The following is an 18,837-nucleotide window of genomic DNA, read 5'->3' as shown; positions in this document are numbered from 1 at the left end:
GGTATGGTGTACTAATGTGTACCATCACAGAAACAGCTCTGTTATAAATAGTTACGTTAACAACTTTATAAATATCTAACTACTTACTTGCTTAATAAAAATAAAACATTAAATAGCAAGAACTTATGATTTGTTTTTGGCAGCTTAGAGAAACCATCTCTTACAACCCTTGCTGTTTAAAGGGTTATTATTACTAGTCCATGGAACTGGTGCGCTACAATGCAGAGAACTATATTCTGCACTCGGTATCTTCCCCTTTGCTCTGTCTATTGTACTTGAGTTTGATTTCATTGTATTTATGTATGGTACATCTGATCTGACACAAAGTGCTGGAGAAACTCAGGTCAGGCCGCCTGTCCATTGCCTCCACAGTTGCTGCCTGACCTGCTGAGTTCTTCCGGCACTTTGTGTTTTGGTTCCTATCAATCGTTCGCCTTCTGCAACAGTGTGACAATTCAATCCTGTAGGTCAACTCAGGGCAAGGCGAATCGACTGCCATGGAAGTAAAATGACAGCCAAAGTATTTACTTATGGTAGATTTAATATTGTATCAGGTCATTGAAAAAAATAAGCTTCAAGATCGTTGTTGCCAATATTAGTAGCACTTAACATAGTCATTTATGATGCTTCAGTCTGCTGTATATCCATTCATTTAAAATGGATTTAGACTTCTATTAAAATAATCATCAAAAAACTGACAGTCAATTTTTTTGTGCATTTAGCGGGTCATTTTTATGCTATTATACTATGAAATGCTTGTTACATTTTATACATAATAGAAATAACTTGCATTTTTAGCAATTGCATTACAAGGCTTTAATTTAGCCTTTTTAAAGCTTTTTTTTTTAACATCTGCATCTGGAATAGCATTGTGTTTGGAAATCCATTATGTCGCCAGGCTGTTTGCAAGAATACAAAAATAAATGAAATATTCATAAATCTCCCTGGAGCTAGTAGGGTATCAAGAACATTACAAACTGTGTGCTCTCTGGTTATTCTTATGGCTTGGGAGCTTTGCTACACCTTTCTCGTTGTTAATCCTCGGGCACAGATACAAGATTATAGCCTCTGTCAACTCTTGAAGAAAGAGTGCAGTTAACTAGAAAAGCACACACACGAGATCTGTAAGTTAATGTCTTCGGAGCAGCCATGCACGGCTTATTTCTCCTTCCCTAAGTTTGTTTGGTGCAGAACGGCGCAAGGATAAAAGATTCATAGGATTTGCTTGGATAATTGCCACATATGCAAACCACAGTTGTGCGGAATGAATGATTGTCAGAGGCTTCAAGCCGACTGGCATGATATTAACAGCAGCTCTTTGTCAGTAACATTAATAGCAGCATGAATTTGGAGGGAAGTAGCAAGGAGAGGTGGATTTATATTAGACTTTGCTGAATCAAGTTCCAGAATTATAATGAACGGAAATATCAAAGGTGTCAGTCAAATATATTGTAAACAATGTAATTATATTCACTGCCAGCAAGAAGGTATAAATGAATAATATACTACATTCCAAATTTAAATCTTCAAACAGTTCATTTTTAAAAATGGTTTAAATCTAAAAAAAATTGAAAACTGCTCTTTTATTAATATTTATGTTGGTTTCACCAATACTTTATCATCAAAGTATTAATTAGCTAATTGATGTTATCACCATCTGTACTGTGTAATTTCCTCTTCAGATTATAGTGATGCTATTATATTGCTTTATTATTGTCATGTGTACCGATATACAGTGCAAAGCTTTTATTTTTGTGTTAATCCATCAAATCAATCGAACAGTACATGAATAAAATCAAGCTATCTGCAAGTACAGGTAGATTAGATACATTTACACATTTTAGAAACATAGAAACATAGAAAATAGGTGCAGGAGTAGGCCATTCGGCCCTTCGAGCCTGCACCGCCATTCAATATGATCGTGGCTGATCATCCAACTCAGTATCCTGTACCTGCCTTCCCTCCATAACCCCTGATCCCTTTAGCCACAAGGGCCACATCTAACTCCCTCTTAAATATAGCCAATAAACTGGCCTCTACCTTCTGTGGCAGAGAATTCCACAGATTCACCACTCTCTGTGTGAAAAAAACTTTCTCATCTCGGTCCTAAAAGACTTCCCCCTTATCCTTAAACTGTGACCCCTTGTTCTGGACTTCCCCAACATCGGGAACAATCTTCCTGCATCTAGCCTGTCCAACCCCTATTTTCTACCCTTATCTCACTTCACTTCATCTTTGGCCTTTGCCCAACCATCTGTGATCTAAACCCCTCCTCACCTGTATCCACCTATCACTCGACAGGGTTTGTTCTGCCCCCACCTCTTCCAGCTCTCCTCCCCACCCCACCACAATCAATCTGAAGAAGGGTCTCAACCTGAAATGTCACCCTATCCTTCTCTCCTGAGATGCTGCCTGACCCGCTGAGTTACTCCAGCTTTTTGTGATACCTTCGATTTGTACCAGCATCTGCAGTTATTTTCCTACATGCTGAGTTACTCCAGCACTTTATGTCCTTTTGTGCAAAGCAGCATCTGTGGTTCTTTGTTGCTATATCACCTATCCATCTTCTCCAGAGATGCTGTTTCTCCTGCTGAGTTACACCAGCACTTTGTATCTTCTTTCCTAAACCAGCTTCTGCAGTTCCTTCTGTCTCTAAAAGATAAACGTGATGGGGTTGGAGTATGTATTGATATTGTCCATGTGGATTTACAGAAAGTTGTTGGGAAGATACCATTCGACAGTTAATCATAGCAAGAGAACTTGAAATTGCCGGTAACCTTTGGAAAATTAGGATCTGAAATAGGTCACACGGGACTCTACAGAAGTGCCTGCCCCTGCACATAAGGTATTAAGGTAACGTGATAGGAGCAAAATTTGGCCATTCGGCCCATGAAGTCTACTCCGCCATTCAATCATGGCTGATCTATCTTTCCCTCTCAACCCCATTCTCCTGCCTTCTCTCCATAACCCTTGACACCCATACTAATCAAGAATCTATCTATCTCTGCCTTAAATCTCTGCTGAAGAATGTGCATCATTTGTATGATGATTATTCAGGTGAGGACATTTAAAAACAATTTTTACTTTGTTTTAATGGTTTTCATTATTTAAAAAAACCCAATATTAATCATATTTTAATTTTAAAGCCAGTTAAAATGATTAGGAAATTGAGACAATGTTAGGATTACAGGTGCTTAGCTAAGTTGGTCAATTTCATCTTGGTCAGGCAGAAAAAGGATGGGTGATATTTCAGGTCGGAACCCTTCTTCAGATTGAAGAAGGGTTCTGCCCCGAAATATCACCCATCCATTTCCTCCAGAGATGCTGCCTGACCTGCTGAGTTACTCCAGCACTGTGTCTATTTTTGATATAACCAGCATCTGAAGTTCTTTGGTTCTACAATTTTATCTTGGTTTGTCCCAGAAATCCAAAATAAATCACTGTATATATAAAGGAAGATGTTGCTATATATATATAAAGGAAATGTTTCAATGTTTCACTCCATGGCAATGTGAGAATTCTTTATCCACGAAATAATTCATATTTAATGTCTTTTCAATTCAAAAGGGCGGCCACATGGCGCAGCAGTAGAGTTGCTGCTCTACAGCGCCAGAGAACCGGGATCAATCCTGACTATAGGTGCTGACTGTACGGAGTTTGTATGTTCTCCCTGTGACCTCGTGGGTTTGCTCCGGGTGTTCCGGTTTCCTCCCACGTCCCAAGGACGTGCAGGTTTGTAGATTAGTTGTTCCTCTGCAAAATTGCCCCTAAATGTGCAGGAAATGGATGGGAAGGTAGGATAACATAGAGCTGGTGTGAACGGTCGATCGATGGTCAGGGCCTAAGCAGAAATATATGAATATTTTCACTGTTGCCTCAATATATTAAGACTCCACTGTATTGCAGCACATACTTCTCATGTCTTCAAGTCCGAAGCTGATTCGAATTAGTTCTGGCTCTGCAGGTTTCTTTATATTCAGTTTTCTCTCTGCAAGATATTTTCCTCCCCAAAGCGTTGTCCAACAGGCTTCCAGATCTAGTTTTCTGCAGGATTCATCGTCTGCCCTCAGGCAACTTGCTTCATCCATGTTGCTGCTCTGATAAATGCATTATTATTCCTAACATCCTCCTTACTAATTACCAGAAACACCTATTGACTTACCAATAGTTTTGAAAAACCCTTAACACCCACATCTCGGATAGATATTTTTTCTCAGAAGTAATCGAAAGCAGACTCCTGGTTTACACTTGATTCTCCTTGCTTGCGCATTTAGTAAACATCTAACTGAAGTCTGAAGATGGGTTCTGACCCAAAACATCACCTATTCATGTTCTCCAGAGACACTACCTGACCCACGCTGAGATACTTCAGCATTATGTGTATTTTTAAAATTATTTAACATGTTATTCATAACGTACACACACATCAATATTACCAATATCCATTATATTAATAGATCATTCTCCTAGATATTTACCATAGCATCTCATTTATTTTTCCCTTAAATTCACTCTAGATCTTGTAATTTTATGCCTGATTATTATCACTTTTATATTCATTGACTTTGGGTACTTTCTCGAAACATTAACACTTCAATGCATTCTTTGTCCCATTTCTGAATTGTGAAGTTCACCTCTGTATTCCCATTCATCCTCTAATCATCAGATTCTCTCGTTCCAGTGCTGCTGCTGTTCACAGCTTTCCCTGTGAGTATTTAGTCCTGCATTTCATGTCTCTGCTTGTCCAGCAGGCTGCTTCAGCGACTGAGCCAAAATCATCAGCAAAATACCACCTCCTCCACTGGAAGCAGAGATTTCCTGACGGAATCCATCTTTGTCGTCAGTGTGGAGCACTACACTAATTTTGCACTCACACCGTTCAACATTACACACTGTAAATCACTTAGATTGGGATCAAAGAAATCAAGGAAGGCCATTTATTGTTGCAGTTGATGTACAGCTAGAATTGTGAACTATCTCACTCCCAAATAAGGGACAAGGTGACATCACCGCCTCGCGCCCTACCTGACATCACCTAGCCACCCACTCCACCAATTGTGGACGCCCGGGACGGGAGGTGGGTTGCTATGCAACCTTCGTTAGGCGGCGCCCGGGCCTCTGGACCTACACTGTCCGGACCTACATTGTCCGGACCTATTGTCCGGACCTACACTGTCCAGACGTTCAGTGTACGAACCTACAATGTCCGGGCCTACAGGGTCCGGGCCTACAATGTCCGGGCCTACAGCGCCCCCCCGGGCCTAATACGGGACAAGGGCGGTCCCGTAGGGGACACACCAATTTAGCCCAAAATACGGGAAGTGCCGGCTAATACGGGACAGTTGGCAACCCTATACACAGCAGAACTGAAGCATACAATATTACCGTGGCTGAACTACAAGACACCTAAACTAAAGGTAATAGCAACTCCACCAACAATGAGCCTACCATGCACCACCCTGCCTGAGGCCAGCCCTCATTGATCCTGATTTTCCTCTCACCTCCAGCCCTTCAGCCCTCCCCCCCTCCTACTTTAAGTCTGAAGAAGGGTCCCATCCCGAAACGTCACGCAACCTTTTTCTCCAGAGATGCCGCCTGATCCACTGAGTTACTCCAGCACTTTGTGTCTATCTTTGGTATAAAGCAGCATCTGCACTTCTTTTGTTTCCATACATTCACATTTATAGTAGTCCCTAATGACAAAGGAATATGAACCACAAGCCCAAACCAATATACTGTACATACTCTACAGCAATGTGCTCTCATTTCAATATATCCCTAGCCCATTAATGGACTGTGTCCCTCTGCAGATACTGAAAGCACAACGCTACTGGTGGAATTTTGGGATTGCATTTTATTTACTTTAGTTTAGAGATACAGTGTGGAAACAGGCCCTTCGGCCCATAGAGTCCATGATGACCTTCGATCACCCGTTAACACCAGTTCTATGTTATCTCACTGCCTTCACCTTAGGTGTGGTGTATCTGGACTTTCAAAAAGCCTTTGACAAGGTCCCACACAAGAGATTAGCATGCAAAATGGTATTGGGGGTAGGGTATTGACATGGATAGAGAACAGGTTGGCAGACCAGAAGCAAAAAAGTAGGAATTAACGGGTCCTTTTCAGAATGGCAGGCAGTGACTAGTGGGGTGCTGCAAGGCTCAGTGTTGGGACCCCAGTTATTTACGGATATATATGAACGAATTAGACAAAGGAATTAAATATGACATCTCCAAGTTTGCGGATGACACAAAGCTGGGTGGCAGTGTGAGCTACGAGGAGGATGATATGAGACTGCAGGGGACTTGGATAGGTTGGGTAAGTGGGCAGATGCATGGCAGATGCAGTATAATGTGGATAAATGTGAGGTTATCCACTTTGGTGGCAAGAACAGGAAGGCAGATTATTATCTGAATGGTCTTTGGGCTAAAGGAATCAAGGGATATGGGGAAAAAGCAGGAACAGGTTACTGATTTTAGATGATCAGCAATGATCATATTGAATGGCGGTGTTGGCTCGAAGGGCCGAATGACCTACTCCTGCACCTATTTTTCTATGTTTCTATTAGGGGCAATTTTACAGAGGCCAATTAACCTACAAACCCGCACATCTGTGGGATGTCGGAGGAAACCAGAGCACCCAGAGGAAACCCAGGAAGAACGTGGAAACTCTACACAGACAGCAGCAGGGGTCAGGATCAAACCCGGGTCTCAGGCGTTGATCAAATCCTCTTCATGAGCAGAGTCCAACTAAAAATCTACCATGTAATCATAACAACTCGTTGCCCAAATAACTATGTTGAGATTGGGAATAGATTCAGACATTTTCATCGAGATGTCAGCCCAAGAACATCCCTCATCAGAACCTCAGAGATCAGCCATGATTAAATGGTGGAGTAGACTTGATGGGCCGAATGGTATAATTCTGCTCCTATCACTCATGACCTTATTTCACAAAATGCTGGAGTAACTCAGCAGGTCAGGCAGCATCTCAGGAGAGAAGGAATGGGTGACGTTTCGGGTCGAGACCCTTCTTCAGACTGAGAAGGGTCTGAAGAAGGGTCTGGACCCGAAACGTCGCCCATTCCTTCTCTCCTGAGATGCTGCCTGACCTGCTGAGTTACTCCAGCATTTTGTGAAATAAATGCCTTCGATTTGTACCAGCATCTGCAGTTATTTTCTTACACTTATGACCTTATGATCTGACTGAAGATTATTGACCAGAAAAACATCTCCTAGAACTTATGAACTTACTGCTTTAATTCCTTTCAATGTCCAGATAAACCTGAGGAGCCACTTTTTTTCTTTTTATCTTTTTTTTTTTTGTCCTTGCCAACAGTCTGTGGAACTATTTAGTGGTAAAAGTATTTGTTGTCCTGCTCTTTTGATTTTTGCTTCAAACTCCAGCAGCCATGAGCAGGTTAATTATGCGTAATGTATGCAGATGTATGCGCGGAATATGGTAATGATGGGGGTAATGAGATAGTTCCCAACATGCCGCGCGGCCGCAGTGCCCGCCGGGATGCAGCCGGGATCCAAGATGGCGGTGGGGGGAGCAGCGGGATCGGGGTCGTCCGCTCCGGGCTCGGCCTCGTCGGCATCGGCACCGCCAGCGCCCGCACCCACCCTCACCGGGACGCTGAACAAGAAGAAGAAGCCGTTCCTCGGCATGCCGGCGCCGCTCGGCTACGTGCCCGGCCTGGGCAGAGGGTGAGCGGCGGCGGCGGCGCTGGTGATTGTGGCGCCGAGCATGAAGTGGGGGAGATGGGAGGGTGATAGAGAGAGGGAGGGAGAGAGGAAGGCGGCGGCGCCCCCCCCCCCTACTCTTCTGCCCCCCCCTACTCTTCCCCCATGACCATGGGGACTCGTCTCTCCCCCTGGGGGGGGGGGGGGGGGGAAGAGTAGGGGTCCCCAAGAAGGAGCGAGACGCCCCCCCCCCCAACCGAGAAGGGGAGAGTAGGGCCCAGAGAGGGGGGGAGGGGGGAAAGAGAGGCGTCCCCCCCCCCCCTCCGAGGGAGGGGAGATGAGTCCCCGAGGGGAGATGGACGGGGAGGAGTAGGGGTCCCCGAGGGGGAGATGGACGCCTCTGCCCCCCCTCCCACGAGAGGGAGAGAGTAGTGCCCAGGGAGGGGGAAGAGAGACGGGCATCTCGAGGGGTAGAGGGACGGGCCCAGGGAGGGGGGAGAGACTAGTCCCCATGGGGAGAGGGAAAGCCCCCTTAAGGGGTAGAGAGTTGGGCCCCCATGGGGGAGAGAGGTGGGCTCCTGGGAGGGGTAGTGATGGGCCCAGCGAGGGGGGAGGGAAAGCCCCCCTCCCCTTGAGGGGTAGGGAGTAGGGCCCCCGATTGGTAGAGAGACGGGCCATGGGAGGGGAGAGAGATGGGGCCCCGAGGAAGAGAGATGGGGCTACAGGAGGGGATGTGGGAGACGTGCAGGGGGAGCCCCAGGGGGACTCACTCGGTCCGGTTGAAGATCCAAACACGCACACCACGAACGGCATTTACGAGGTTGTTACATAGGCACATCTGTATACAGTGAACGGAGGGATATAGATCATGTGCGTGCAGTTAATAGTTGGTCTTGACATCATGTGGAAAAAAGGATGCTTGTTTACACAAAAGGACAGTGCTGGAGTAACTCAGCGGTTCAGGCAGCATCCCTTGAGGACATGGATAGGGACCCTTCTTCAGTCTTGGCGACACGTTTGGCAGTGACATTATGGGCTGTGCAGTACTTGACTTGCGCTGAATGCAACTGACACAATGAAATGTAGATGTTGGTTTACAAAAAAGTGTGCAATAACTCTATGGATCATGCAACCTCTTTGGAGGGAATAGAATTGAGAATTCCAATGGGTTGGAACCCTTCAGACTATTCTTAGTCAATATCCCCTGTTTCATAATTAAGACACTTGTAAATTTCGCCGGTGTGGGATGAATAAAAGAAATACATTATTTCAGGTGTCATCTTACCTTCATAGACTTGTTCAATTGTTCCATTCATATGTCACCATGACAGGATGCTTCAGTAGTTGATGTATTGACATGTGAACAGAATCCTCTATTAAACTTGTCACAGGGATTTGGAGAGTTGTGGAATAAAAGGCAGTCCACAGAACTGCAGACGCTATTTTATATATAAAAATCAAAATGCTCAAACTCTGCATGTCAGGCAGCATCTGTGGAGGGAGTGGACAGGTGATGTTTTGGGTCTGACATGTCACTATCCACGTGTTGCGTTTGTGAAATGAATGTGGGCAGAGTGAGCTTTATAGTTCCCTGGCTTGAGTCCGAAGACAGTCGATCCATAATCAGTCAGGCCATTTTCTGGGGTAAAAAAACAAACCAATTAGCACTTTCTTGGGCAGTTCCTTGGGATTGGAGATCACTTGTGTCCACTCAATTTTTCTGGGTTCTGAGTAACTAATTCGGCTAATGTGGGAACCCAGATTCTTCCACCGACGGCAGAAAGTGAGTAATTGAGTCATATGTGAAGTAGTCTGTTTCTTCCAATGCTTACAAAGGCTTTGTGATCCTCATCAATAGATTTTTGAGATTCTCAATACCCTCCTGCAAACTGCTCCTCCACTTTACAACACAACTGGTCCTTCAGCCTACTATGTCTGTGTCAGACAGAATGCCAAAATAAACTAATCCCTTCTGCCGGCACATAAAGTATCACTCCATGCTTGCATATTCGTGTGCCTCTCTAAAAGCCTCTTAAATGTCACTCGTAAAATCTCCTGCTGTCAATCAATGCCACTCATAACATTAAAAACTTGTATCACGTTGCCCCTCTGATGCTCCAGAGAAAACAATGCAAGTTTGTCCAACCTCCCCTTATAACTAATACCCTCCAAGCCAGTTTTCAATCCAAACTACCAAATCACAGTGGATACCAAATTACAGTGGACCCCATACATCTTAAATCTCTTGGATTGGTCTACCGTGAGGGATCTTGTCTATGTGGATTTTTAGTAAGTAATTTGACAACATCCACTGCCCTAACCTTAAATCACCTTTGTTACCTCCTTGGAAATCTTAATCAGGTTTGTCTTCCAAATGAAATGAAAACTTCTTCCATAGCTTGCCAACAGCTGATACGGGGATCATCGGCCCCCAATTTCGTGAATTATCCCTATTTCCCTTCTGGGACAAAAGCACAAAGTTGGCCCCACTGCACTACTCCAGGGCCTTGCCTGTGGCTAAAGAGGGTACAAAGGCCTTCATTCAGGTCCCATCAATCTCCTCTCTTGCTTCTCTCAATAAACTGGGATAGATACCATCAGACCCTGGGGACTTATGCACCTCAATGTTCTTCATGAGAGCCAGCACCATCTCCTTCATTATCTCAAAATACCTGACCTATTAATATATCCCACACTGATCTCTCTCTCATCTATGTTTTTCTCCTTGGTGAATGTGATGCAGAATACTCGTTTAGCACCCTGCCTGCCTACATCTTCTGGCTACAAGCATAAATCCCCATCTTTGTCCTTGGGTGATACTACTCTCTCCCACCTTGATTTTAACATATGTATAAAAAGCCTTGAGATTCTCTTTAATCTGACTTGCCACTAACATATCATGTTCTCTTCTGGCCCTCCTATTTCCCTGCTTGAGTTTCTCCTGCTTTCTTTATATTCATCAAAAGCCCTGTCTGATTTCTTCCTAAACCTTACATATGATTCCTTTTCCTCTGCTCAAAATGACAACCTCCTGCATCATCCAAGGTTCCCTTAACTTGCCATCCTTGTCCCTCCTGCACACTGGGACGTGCAATCGGAGCTCTGACCAGTTGGTCTTTAAAGGACTCCTGTCAGATGTATACTTGTCCAACAATAACAACTACTCTCAATTTACTTTCCCCAGCTCCTCCATAATAATCCTGTAGTTTGCCCTCCCCTAATTTAGTACTAGGACCCCTAGGTCCAGACCTATCCTCTTTGATAACCAAAGGAGTTGAGGTCACTCTTCCCAAAATGCGCTCTCACTGAAATGCCGTTCACTTGGCCAGGCTCATTTTCCAGTGCAAGGCCTTGTAGAACTATTCACACACTGTTTCAAGAATCCCTCTTGGATGCACCCAACAAATTCTGCCCTGACCTCTGTAAAAACAGAACCCGTTTGATAATTTAGAATGGCTTGTCCTTTACATTTCATATTTTAAATTATTTCTGTTGTGTTTAAGGAACTCAATTAAAGGATCACACTTTAACCGCATAATTTATAAGGCATTGTAAACCAAATTTATGCAACCTCTCTTCAAATGATCTCTTTAAGATCTGTCATTTTGAACCTGTGCTGTCCTCCCTCCAAGGTTGATTTATCCTTGAAGATATTTGGGGGGGAAGAATACTTGAGCAGTTTATTACAGCCTTAGAATAACATGAGTGATTTTGGAGCCATTTAAATTGAAGCATTTTGGTTGAAAAATCTTGGTCATTTGTTAAATTGTAGATGAGTGAAAATGGCCCAAGTTACAAATGGCCCAATCCTAAAGCAATGTTGTTAATTTGATAAATGGTCATGTAGACTTTATTCTTGGTTTGCCTGGAGCATTGGGGGAAATATATACAGATCTAATACGTTCTCATTAATAATGGTGCTCCATTAGTACATTACTTTCAGGGATCCCACTTCAAATAAATGCGAGGCAAAGAATTACTAATAAATGGTTGGATGCTTAGAATTTTAATAAGGAATCTTAGAAGAATGATACATGGTCCATTTAACCATGTGGTCAGTCTGCAACAATAATTTTTCTACACAATTTGCACATTAGCTGTTAATATAAAACAAAAACAGCAATGGAATTGGATACAGTGTGTGCATGAGTGATATTTTGTTTACATCTAGATGCACGTGAACACGAAAAACAGTTGCCTGGGTACAGAAAGGTTGATATCATTGCTTGGGTTTAGGTTTATTATTGTCATGTGTACTGAGGTACAGTGAAAGGCTTTGTTTTTGCATGCTATCCAAACAGATGAGATGTTGCACATAAATACAATCAAGTCAAACTCTAGTACAATAGTTAGAATAAAGGGTAAGATACAGAGTGCAAAATATGGTCTTTGGCTACATAAAGCATCAGTTCCATAGACAAACTCGCATAACGTTAAGTCTAAATGTTGAAATGTAGCATGTGCTTAACCTGAAGAACGTTTACTAGCACGACAGAATTTGAAAATATTTAAATATTGATGAATGCGTGTTCAGATTTTTAATTTCTCACATGAAAAGTTGAAACATAATTGCAATGCAAAGTCTTCCATCAAAAGACGCAACTTTAATTGCTGATCAGAACAGTTAAAAAACATGTTAGCATATTCTTTAGACAGAGTGGTGTGTGCCTGGAATGTCTTGCCAAAGGGGTGGTGGTGGAAGCAGATACGATAGTGACATTTATGAGGCTTTTAGACCTGCTCATGGATATGTAGGGACAGGAGGGATATGGATCATGTGCGGGCAGTTTTGTTTAACTTGGAGACTAGTTTAACGTGTCATCATGTTTGGTACAGATAATGTGGGTCTAAGGGCTTGTCTGTTGTTCTGTTCTATGTTCTAGTTAGGAATATTTAAATACAATAGTTTTTATTCTATGTTGATATTGACGACTACCATCATTTATAATCTGAAGCTTTTATTATTTCGGTAACTACACTTTGTACACACACATAAGATTTCCCCTTCAGGGAAAAAAGTTAATACTAAAAACTAACTATAAAATAGATAGGATACAAATACTTAATCACTTCATTCTCCGCTTGTTAATTAAATCTTGTACTTGATTAGTGCTACTGGTTTCACAACCCGTTCTGATATTGGACCTGCACGAGATGCCAATGACCCAGTTGATGATCGGCATGCTCCACCTGGGAAAAGAACTGTCGGCGATCAAATGAAAAAGAATCAAGCAGATGATGACGATGAAGATTTGAATGACACTAATTATGATGAGGTACTAACAGCTCATTTGTATACACACAGAAAAAATTGAAGATATTTTTGTCCCAGATTAAAAGTGGACATATGGGTAGTGCAACCAGATGCTCCATATTGCATATGGGGCCATTTGGAGGTATAATGTTTGACTCCCATTCTATAGTTTTATTTTGCTTTATTATCTTTGTTTAAAATTGCCACTCATAGCTTTTACACACGGTGATGATAAAAAGGTTTTTCGCACTGGAGGACTGTGCATCAGGAATCTGTGCTGGGCACATTGCTGTCTGTGGGTTATATCAATGACTTGGATGGGAATGTAGAAGGTATGGTTAGTAAGTTTGCAGATGACCCAACAGGTGGTATTGTAGATAACATAGATGGTTATCAAAAATCACAGCAGGATCTTGATCAGTTAGGCAAATGGGCTGAGTAATAGTTAATGGAGTTTAACACAGATAAGTGTGAGGTGTTGCATTTTGTGAGGGCAAACCAGGGCAGGACTTTCACTGAATGGCAAGGCCACGGGGAGTGATGTAGAGCAGAGGGATCTTGGCATATAGGTACATAGTTCCTTGAATGTACTCCTTGAATACTGAAATTTACTTTTATTTTTAAGTTTAACGGATATGCTGGGAGTTTATTCTCAAGTGGACCATATGAAAAAGATGATGAAGAAGCTGATGCAATCTATGCTGCACTGGACAAGAGAATGGATGAAAGAAGAAAAGATAGAAGGTATGAAAATTACATGAAGCATGCAGTACAGAAGTAGGCCCCTCAGTCCAACAAGTTCATGCTGGGACATTTGCCCACTGAAGTCTCATCCCATTCTTCAGCACTGTGGCATAGTACTCGGTAATGGTTACTTCATTGGATAATTTTGTTTAAACCTATTCTCTACTGCTCGACTACACCCTTTTGTATCAGACTCACGAGTCGGTGTATGATCTTCTAAATTCCCAATTTGATTATTTAATGACAGTTTTTAAAAAGAAAACAAGAGTAGGCCAGTTGGACTCTTAACCCTGCTCTGTAATTCAAGATTACAGCCAAACCAATCTTGAGCTCAATATCACTTTCCTGCTCCCTCCCCATATTCCTTGACTCACTTAACGTTCAAATGTCTGTCACTGTGTGCCGTAAATATATGTAGTCAATGACTGCCTCCTAACTCTAGGGTAGAGAATTCCAAAGATTCACAACACTCAGTGGAAAGAAATCCTTTCAATTTCCATCATGAAATGCCAATCTAGTAAATGCACTAGCATTGGTGTCCTCTACTTGTCTTCATGCTTAAGGAATATCCTTTATTGGTCACTCATGCTCTTGAGAGTTCATCCACACTCACTGGGTAGGTAGAACCTAATTTCTATTGTTAGATTTGTACGCCTTTCTTTGCACTTTGTCCGGTGGCATTATAATATAGAATGTTTGGCACGGCTTGTCTGCTTTTAATTTATGTACTGCTTGAAATAAAGTCCAGTTCTTGGTTCGCATTCCATGTGTCCTTGAACTTGTTTGTTGATTTGTGTGTGTTCTGCACCCCATTTAGTGTTAATACGTGGTAATATTCTACACAAAGGTTAAAATTTGTCCAACATGAGCTGTTTTATTTTTAGTGAATTTTTGCAGTCTTCGTCAGTAATGACTATGTTTCCCTTGGAAAAACAACACAAATGTCTGCAAATCTGGAAATAGTTTTTGTTACAAATTTTAAACAGTAACAGTGAAGGAGGTCTACTCTGACTACTGCTATTTTATAGGGTATTGCATTTCAATATGATGAAGTGTATGTGTCCATTACATGTTTTCAATGGACTATATAATTGGAACTGCTTAAGAGTATAAATTATAGCTGATTTCGCATGATATGGAACAAGGGATATTGTTGCATGTTAATTCAGATGTGTGCTTGCTTTAACTTGATTTTATACTTCAGCTTTGGGTAATGAATATCATATGGATGCTTACGTGAATACTTTACAGAAATATGATAGTTGACGCATAATTTCACGGTTTAATCAAATATTTATTTCTATTTCGCAGATATACCCGTAGCACATTTCTAATGCAAATTTCTGCCTACCACTTAATATCTGATTAAGATTGTACTGACTTTTATAATTAAAACTGAGTCCTATGTTATAGTTTCATCTGTAAGCTACAGTGCAATTCATTCAAAAATGATGGGTAATTATAGCAAATATTTGGGTGGCACAGTGGCGTAGCGGTAGAGTTGCTAACTTGCCGTGCCAGAGTCCTGGATTTGATCCTGACTATGGTTGCAGTCTGTGCAGAGTTTGTATGTTCTCTCTGTGACCATGTAGGCTTTCTCAGGTTGCTCCAGATTCCTCCCCCACACCAAAGTCGTGCAGGTTTGTAGGTTGACACAAAATGCTGGAGAAACTCAGCGGGGCAGTCAGCATCTCTGGAGATAAGGAATGGGTGAAGTTTCTGGTCGAGACCCTCAGACTTCAGATCAGTCTGAAAAAGGGTCTCGATCCGAGACGTCACCCATTCCTTCTCTCCAGAGATGCTGCCTGGCCCGCTGAGTTACTCCGGCATTTTGTGTCTACCTTCTATTAAACCAGCATCTGCAGTTCTTTCCTACCCAGGTTTGTAGGTTAATTGGCTTCAGTAAAATTGTAAATTGTTCCTAGGGTGTCGGACAGTGCTAGTGTACGGGGCGATCGCTGGTCGGCATGGATTTGGTGGGCCGAAGGGCCGGTTTCCCCGCTGTATCTCTAAAGTCTAATTTTTCTTTTGCCGTAACTGACATTAAGGGGTAATATACATCAGCCCATTAAGCTACCTCTTTGAAAATGTGTAAAGAAAGTGGCCTACCCAAAGGATGCCCACAGGGCCACAGAGGGAGTGTGCAAACTCCACATGGCTACACAGCTCTAGATGGTATCTGAGGCAGCAGCTCCAATGGCTGCACCACGATGTCACCATTGCAACCACTCAAGCACTTTTTGTGACAAATTACTGGGTGAAAACATCATTAGGAAACAGCATTTATTGCCATCCCATAATGGAAAGAGTCAAAAATGCAATTAATGTCAAGAGCAGCAAATTAATAAAATTAAGGTTGAAATGAAGTGTCTTTTTCTCTAAGCAATAGCAAGGAGGTGCAAACCATCCAGCAAATTGTTGCAATTTGTAATTTGCACGGTATCCTGCAACATTGCTGACCTGTTAGTCCTAGAGTAATGGCCTGCATCTTTCACATCCCACTTTAGCAGTGGATTTTACCGTAAGACGTTTTAATTTGCTGTTCCAGCACAATGTTTGCTGTGGACAACAGGGGGAGAGAGAGAGAGAGAGAGATTCATATCCAAGTTTTATTTTTGGATGAAATAAAATATTGAGCACTCCTGTTATCAATGGTTCCGTGGACATTTATTGTCATAGATCCAATTAAACATTACATAGTGAAATTCATTTTGCATATAATGTTGCATACATGATTGATACTTTTTTATTCCTGCTTTTACTTTTAACAAAGAAATTTCAATTTGATGTTAAATTGCACCTCATTTTTTAACTGGTTCGTTATTCTCACATGTACATGCGTACAGTGAAATTCTATTCTTCATACCCAAGCACAATCCCCGATTAGTTTAAACTGCAGAGCAATAATCCACTGAGACATGCAAGCGTCACTAGGTTTTGGCGCCATTTTCAAAGTCCAGTCCAGTTCTGATCAGAGCCAAGCAGATCCATTGCATCATGGAACACAATTGGCTAGAGCTGGGCTTTGGTGTTCTTCACTGTGTTTCACAACACTCCTGCCTTTACAGAGTCATAGAGTGTGCCAATAAATTGCACCTCGCCATGTATTATGCGCTCGTATACATTTTCATAACAAGAGATAATTTTTCAATCTTCAAGTAACATCAATGCTTCCCTTGCAACGGAGTAAAAAGGCTCCCAAACAAATAAAACTTACAACAAAAAGACACAAAGTGCTGGAGTAACTCAGCGGGTCAGACAGCATCCTGGGAGAACATGGATTGGTGGCGTTTTGGGTCGAGGGCCCCATTCAGACTCGGTTCTCCAGGGATGCTACCTGACCTGCTGAGCTACTCCAGTACTTTTTGTTGTAAACCAGCATATGTAGTTCCTTGTTTCTAAAGCTTACAACAAGCGTGGCCTGCTGAATTCCTCCAGCAGTTTATATTTTTGTTCTTCATTCCAGTATCTGCAGTCCCTTGTATTTCCTTCTTACAACATTAATCATGGTGAAGGAGTAATTAACCCGGGGTTTCTCTATTAATAATAGTTCATCATGGGGGAAGCCTAAATAATGGTTGCAATGGGACAGCTTTGTTTAGTGCTTAAACGTTGGAACCGTGCTTCAGACCACAGCACCACTGAAAATCTTGGTCCTTGGTATTTAATGTGCGAGTTAAATCAATTGGTACCTGTATAATTGCTTCTAAATCTAATTAATTTAACCAGATGCTGTGAAGTCATTTAAGACATCTTTGCAACATTTCATTGTAATGACTTCTTGTGTTATACCATTTTGGGTTTAAAGTTAATTTATAATAATTTAAAAACATAAACTAAAATAAAATCATCCCTATTCCATCAGCTGAGAATCCTCATTTAATGAGTTGTGTCTGCACTCTTACCCTAGCTGAATGAATGAATTAAAATCCAAATCATTAACATCAACAAAGTTACTGTGGTCAGTCCATGAATGATCATATGCTTGCCATAGTGGTTACCATAATGGCAAACAATGTTGCAATACATTTGCTCTGAATCTCTATACGTTTATATACTATGGGTATAGTCTGCGCCTCCTTGCTTTTAACAGCAGATGTATTCTGTTAGTTATATTAAAAGTTTCTCATGAAAATGGCTGTAGTGTAAGTTTCAATTAAGGGTTTTTTGGATGCTAATTGCTTTTTAGGTTGGTACCAAAACTTAGTTGAAAAATCTATTCAATGTTATGAATTGAAGGTATTTTTTATTTGCCTGTTTGTTTTTAATATAAAAATTATTCTCCCTTTCCAAGGGAGCAGCGCGAGAAGGAAGAAATTGAGAAGTACCGTATGGAACGTCCAAAAATCCAGCAGCAGTTTTCTGATCTGAAGGTAGTTCTTTTGCCTTTTAAGATAAAGCTGCATCTCTAATGCTATTTTCTCCACATTATCTCTTTGTTTAATTCTGAGAGTCTGGCTAATTCCTGCATAAATTAGACTCTCGTTCCACTATGCAGGCAGATAGTTCACTAGCCTCTTGTCCCCACTCTGGGTGATGTGGTTGCAAATGGGAGCCAAGTAAAGTACAGATAATGTGGACCTGTGTACTCTTCCTTTACCACAATGTGTGCAAGGTTCTGTTTTCTGTTACGTTTTAACTTAATTTTAAAAGTTAATTTGACTGGATCAGAGCGACTGGCATTCATCACTTAAATGGCAGGAATCCCACGACATTGCGTGTGTGGTGAGATTTGTTGTGTTAATGGGCCAGGATAGCTGCAAGCAAGTAAGAATTTCATTAATCCATTCCTGCTGCTTATGGCAATTAAACGCTCTTGGCTCTCTTGAAATGTTCTGATGTTTGCAATCTCTTCAGAGGAAACTTTCCGAAGTTACAGAAGAAGAATGGCTGAGTATTCCCGAAGTTGGTGATGCTCGTAACAAGCGTCAGAGGAACCCTCGCTATGAGAAGCTGACACCCGTACCAGACAGCTTCTTTGCCAAACATTTGCAAACTGGAGAACAACACACCTCTGTGGACCCCAGACAAACAGTCAGTATTACTTGATATCTATCACTCAAATATTTAATCTATTCGACCCCCTGAAAATTACAGCTTCCTAACAATTATCTTTGACTTAGACCACCAGATGGCAGTGCATCTTTTCCAATT

General features: G+C 41.9%; 1 protein-coding gene across 1 annotated transcript in view; it reads left to right on the top strand.

Annotated features, from left to right (window-relative positions):
• The first annotated feature begins 7,511 nt into the window (after positions 1-7,511).
• Positions 7,512-18,837, top strand: part of prpf6 (PRP6 pre-mRNA processing factor 6 homolog (S. cerevisiae)) — a 42,772-nt gene continuing 31,446 nt past the window's right edge. Inside the window, exons 1-5 of the mRNA XM_078419087.1 lie at positions 7,512-7,709; positions 12,796-12,961; positions 13,565-13,683; positions 17,978-18,056; positions 18,541-18,717. Of these exons, the coding sequence (XP_078275213.1) occupies positions 7,522-7,709; positions 12,796-12,961; positions 13,565-13,683; positions 17,978-18,056; positions 18,541-18,717 (729 nt within the window). The 5' untranslated portion in view covers positions 7,512-7,521. The remainder of the gene's footprint in view (positions 7,710-12,795; positions 12,962-13,564; positions 13,684-17,977; positions 18,057-18,540; positions 18,718-18,837) is intronic.

The sequence above is a fragment of the Rhinoraja longicauda genome, chromosome 22, assembly GCF_053455715.1.
Source record: "Rhinoraja longicauda isolate Sanriku21f chromosome 22, sRhiLon1.1, whole genome shotgun sequence".
In the NCBI taxonomy this organism is placed as follows: Eukaryota; Metazoa; Chordata; class Chondrichthyes; order Rajiformes; family Arhynchobatidae; genus Rhinoraja; species Rhinoraja longicauda.
This window is presented reverse-complemented; position numbering and strand designations above follow the sequence as displayed.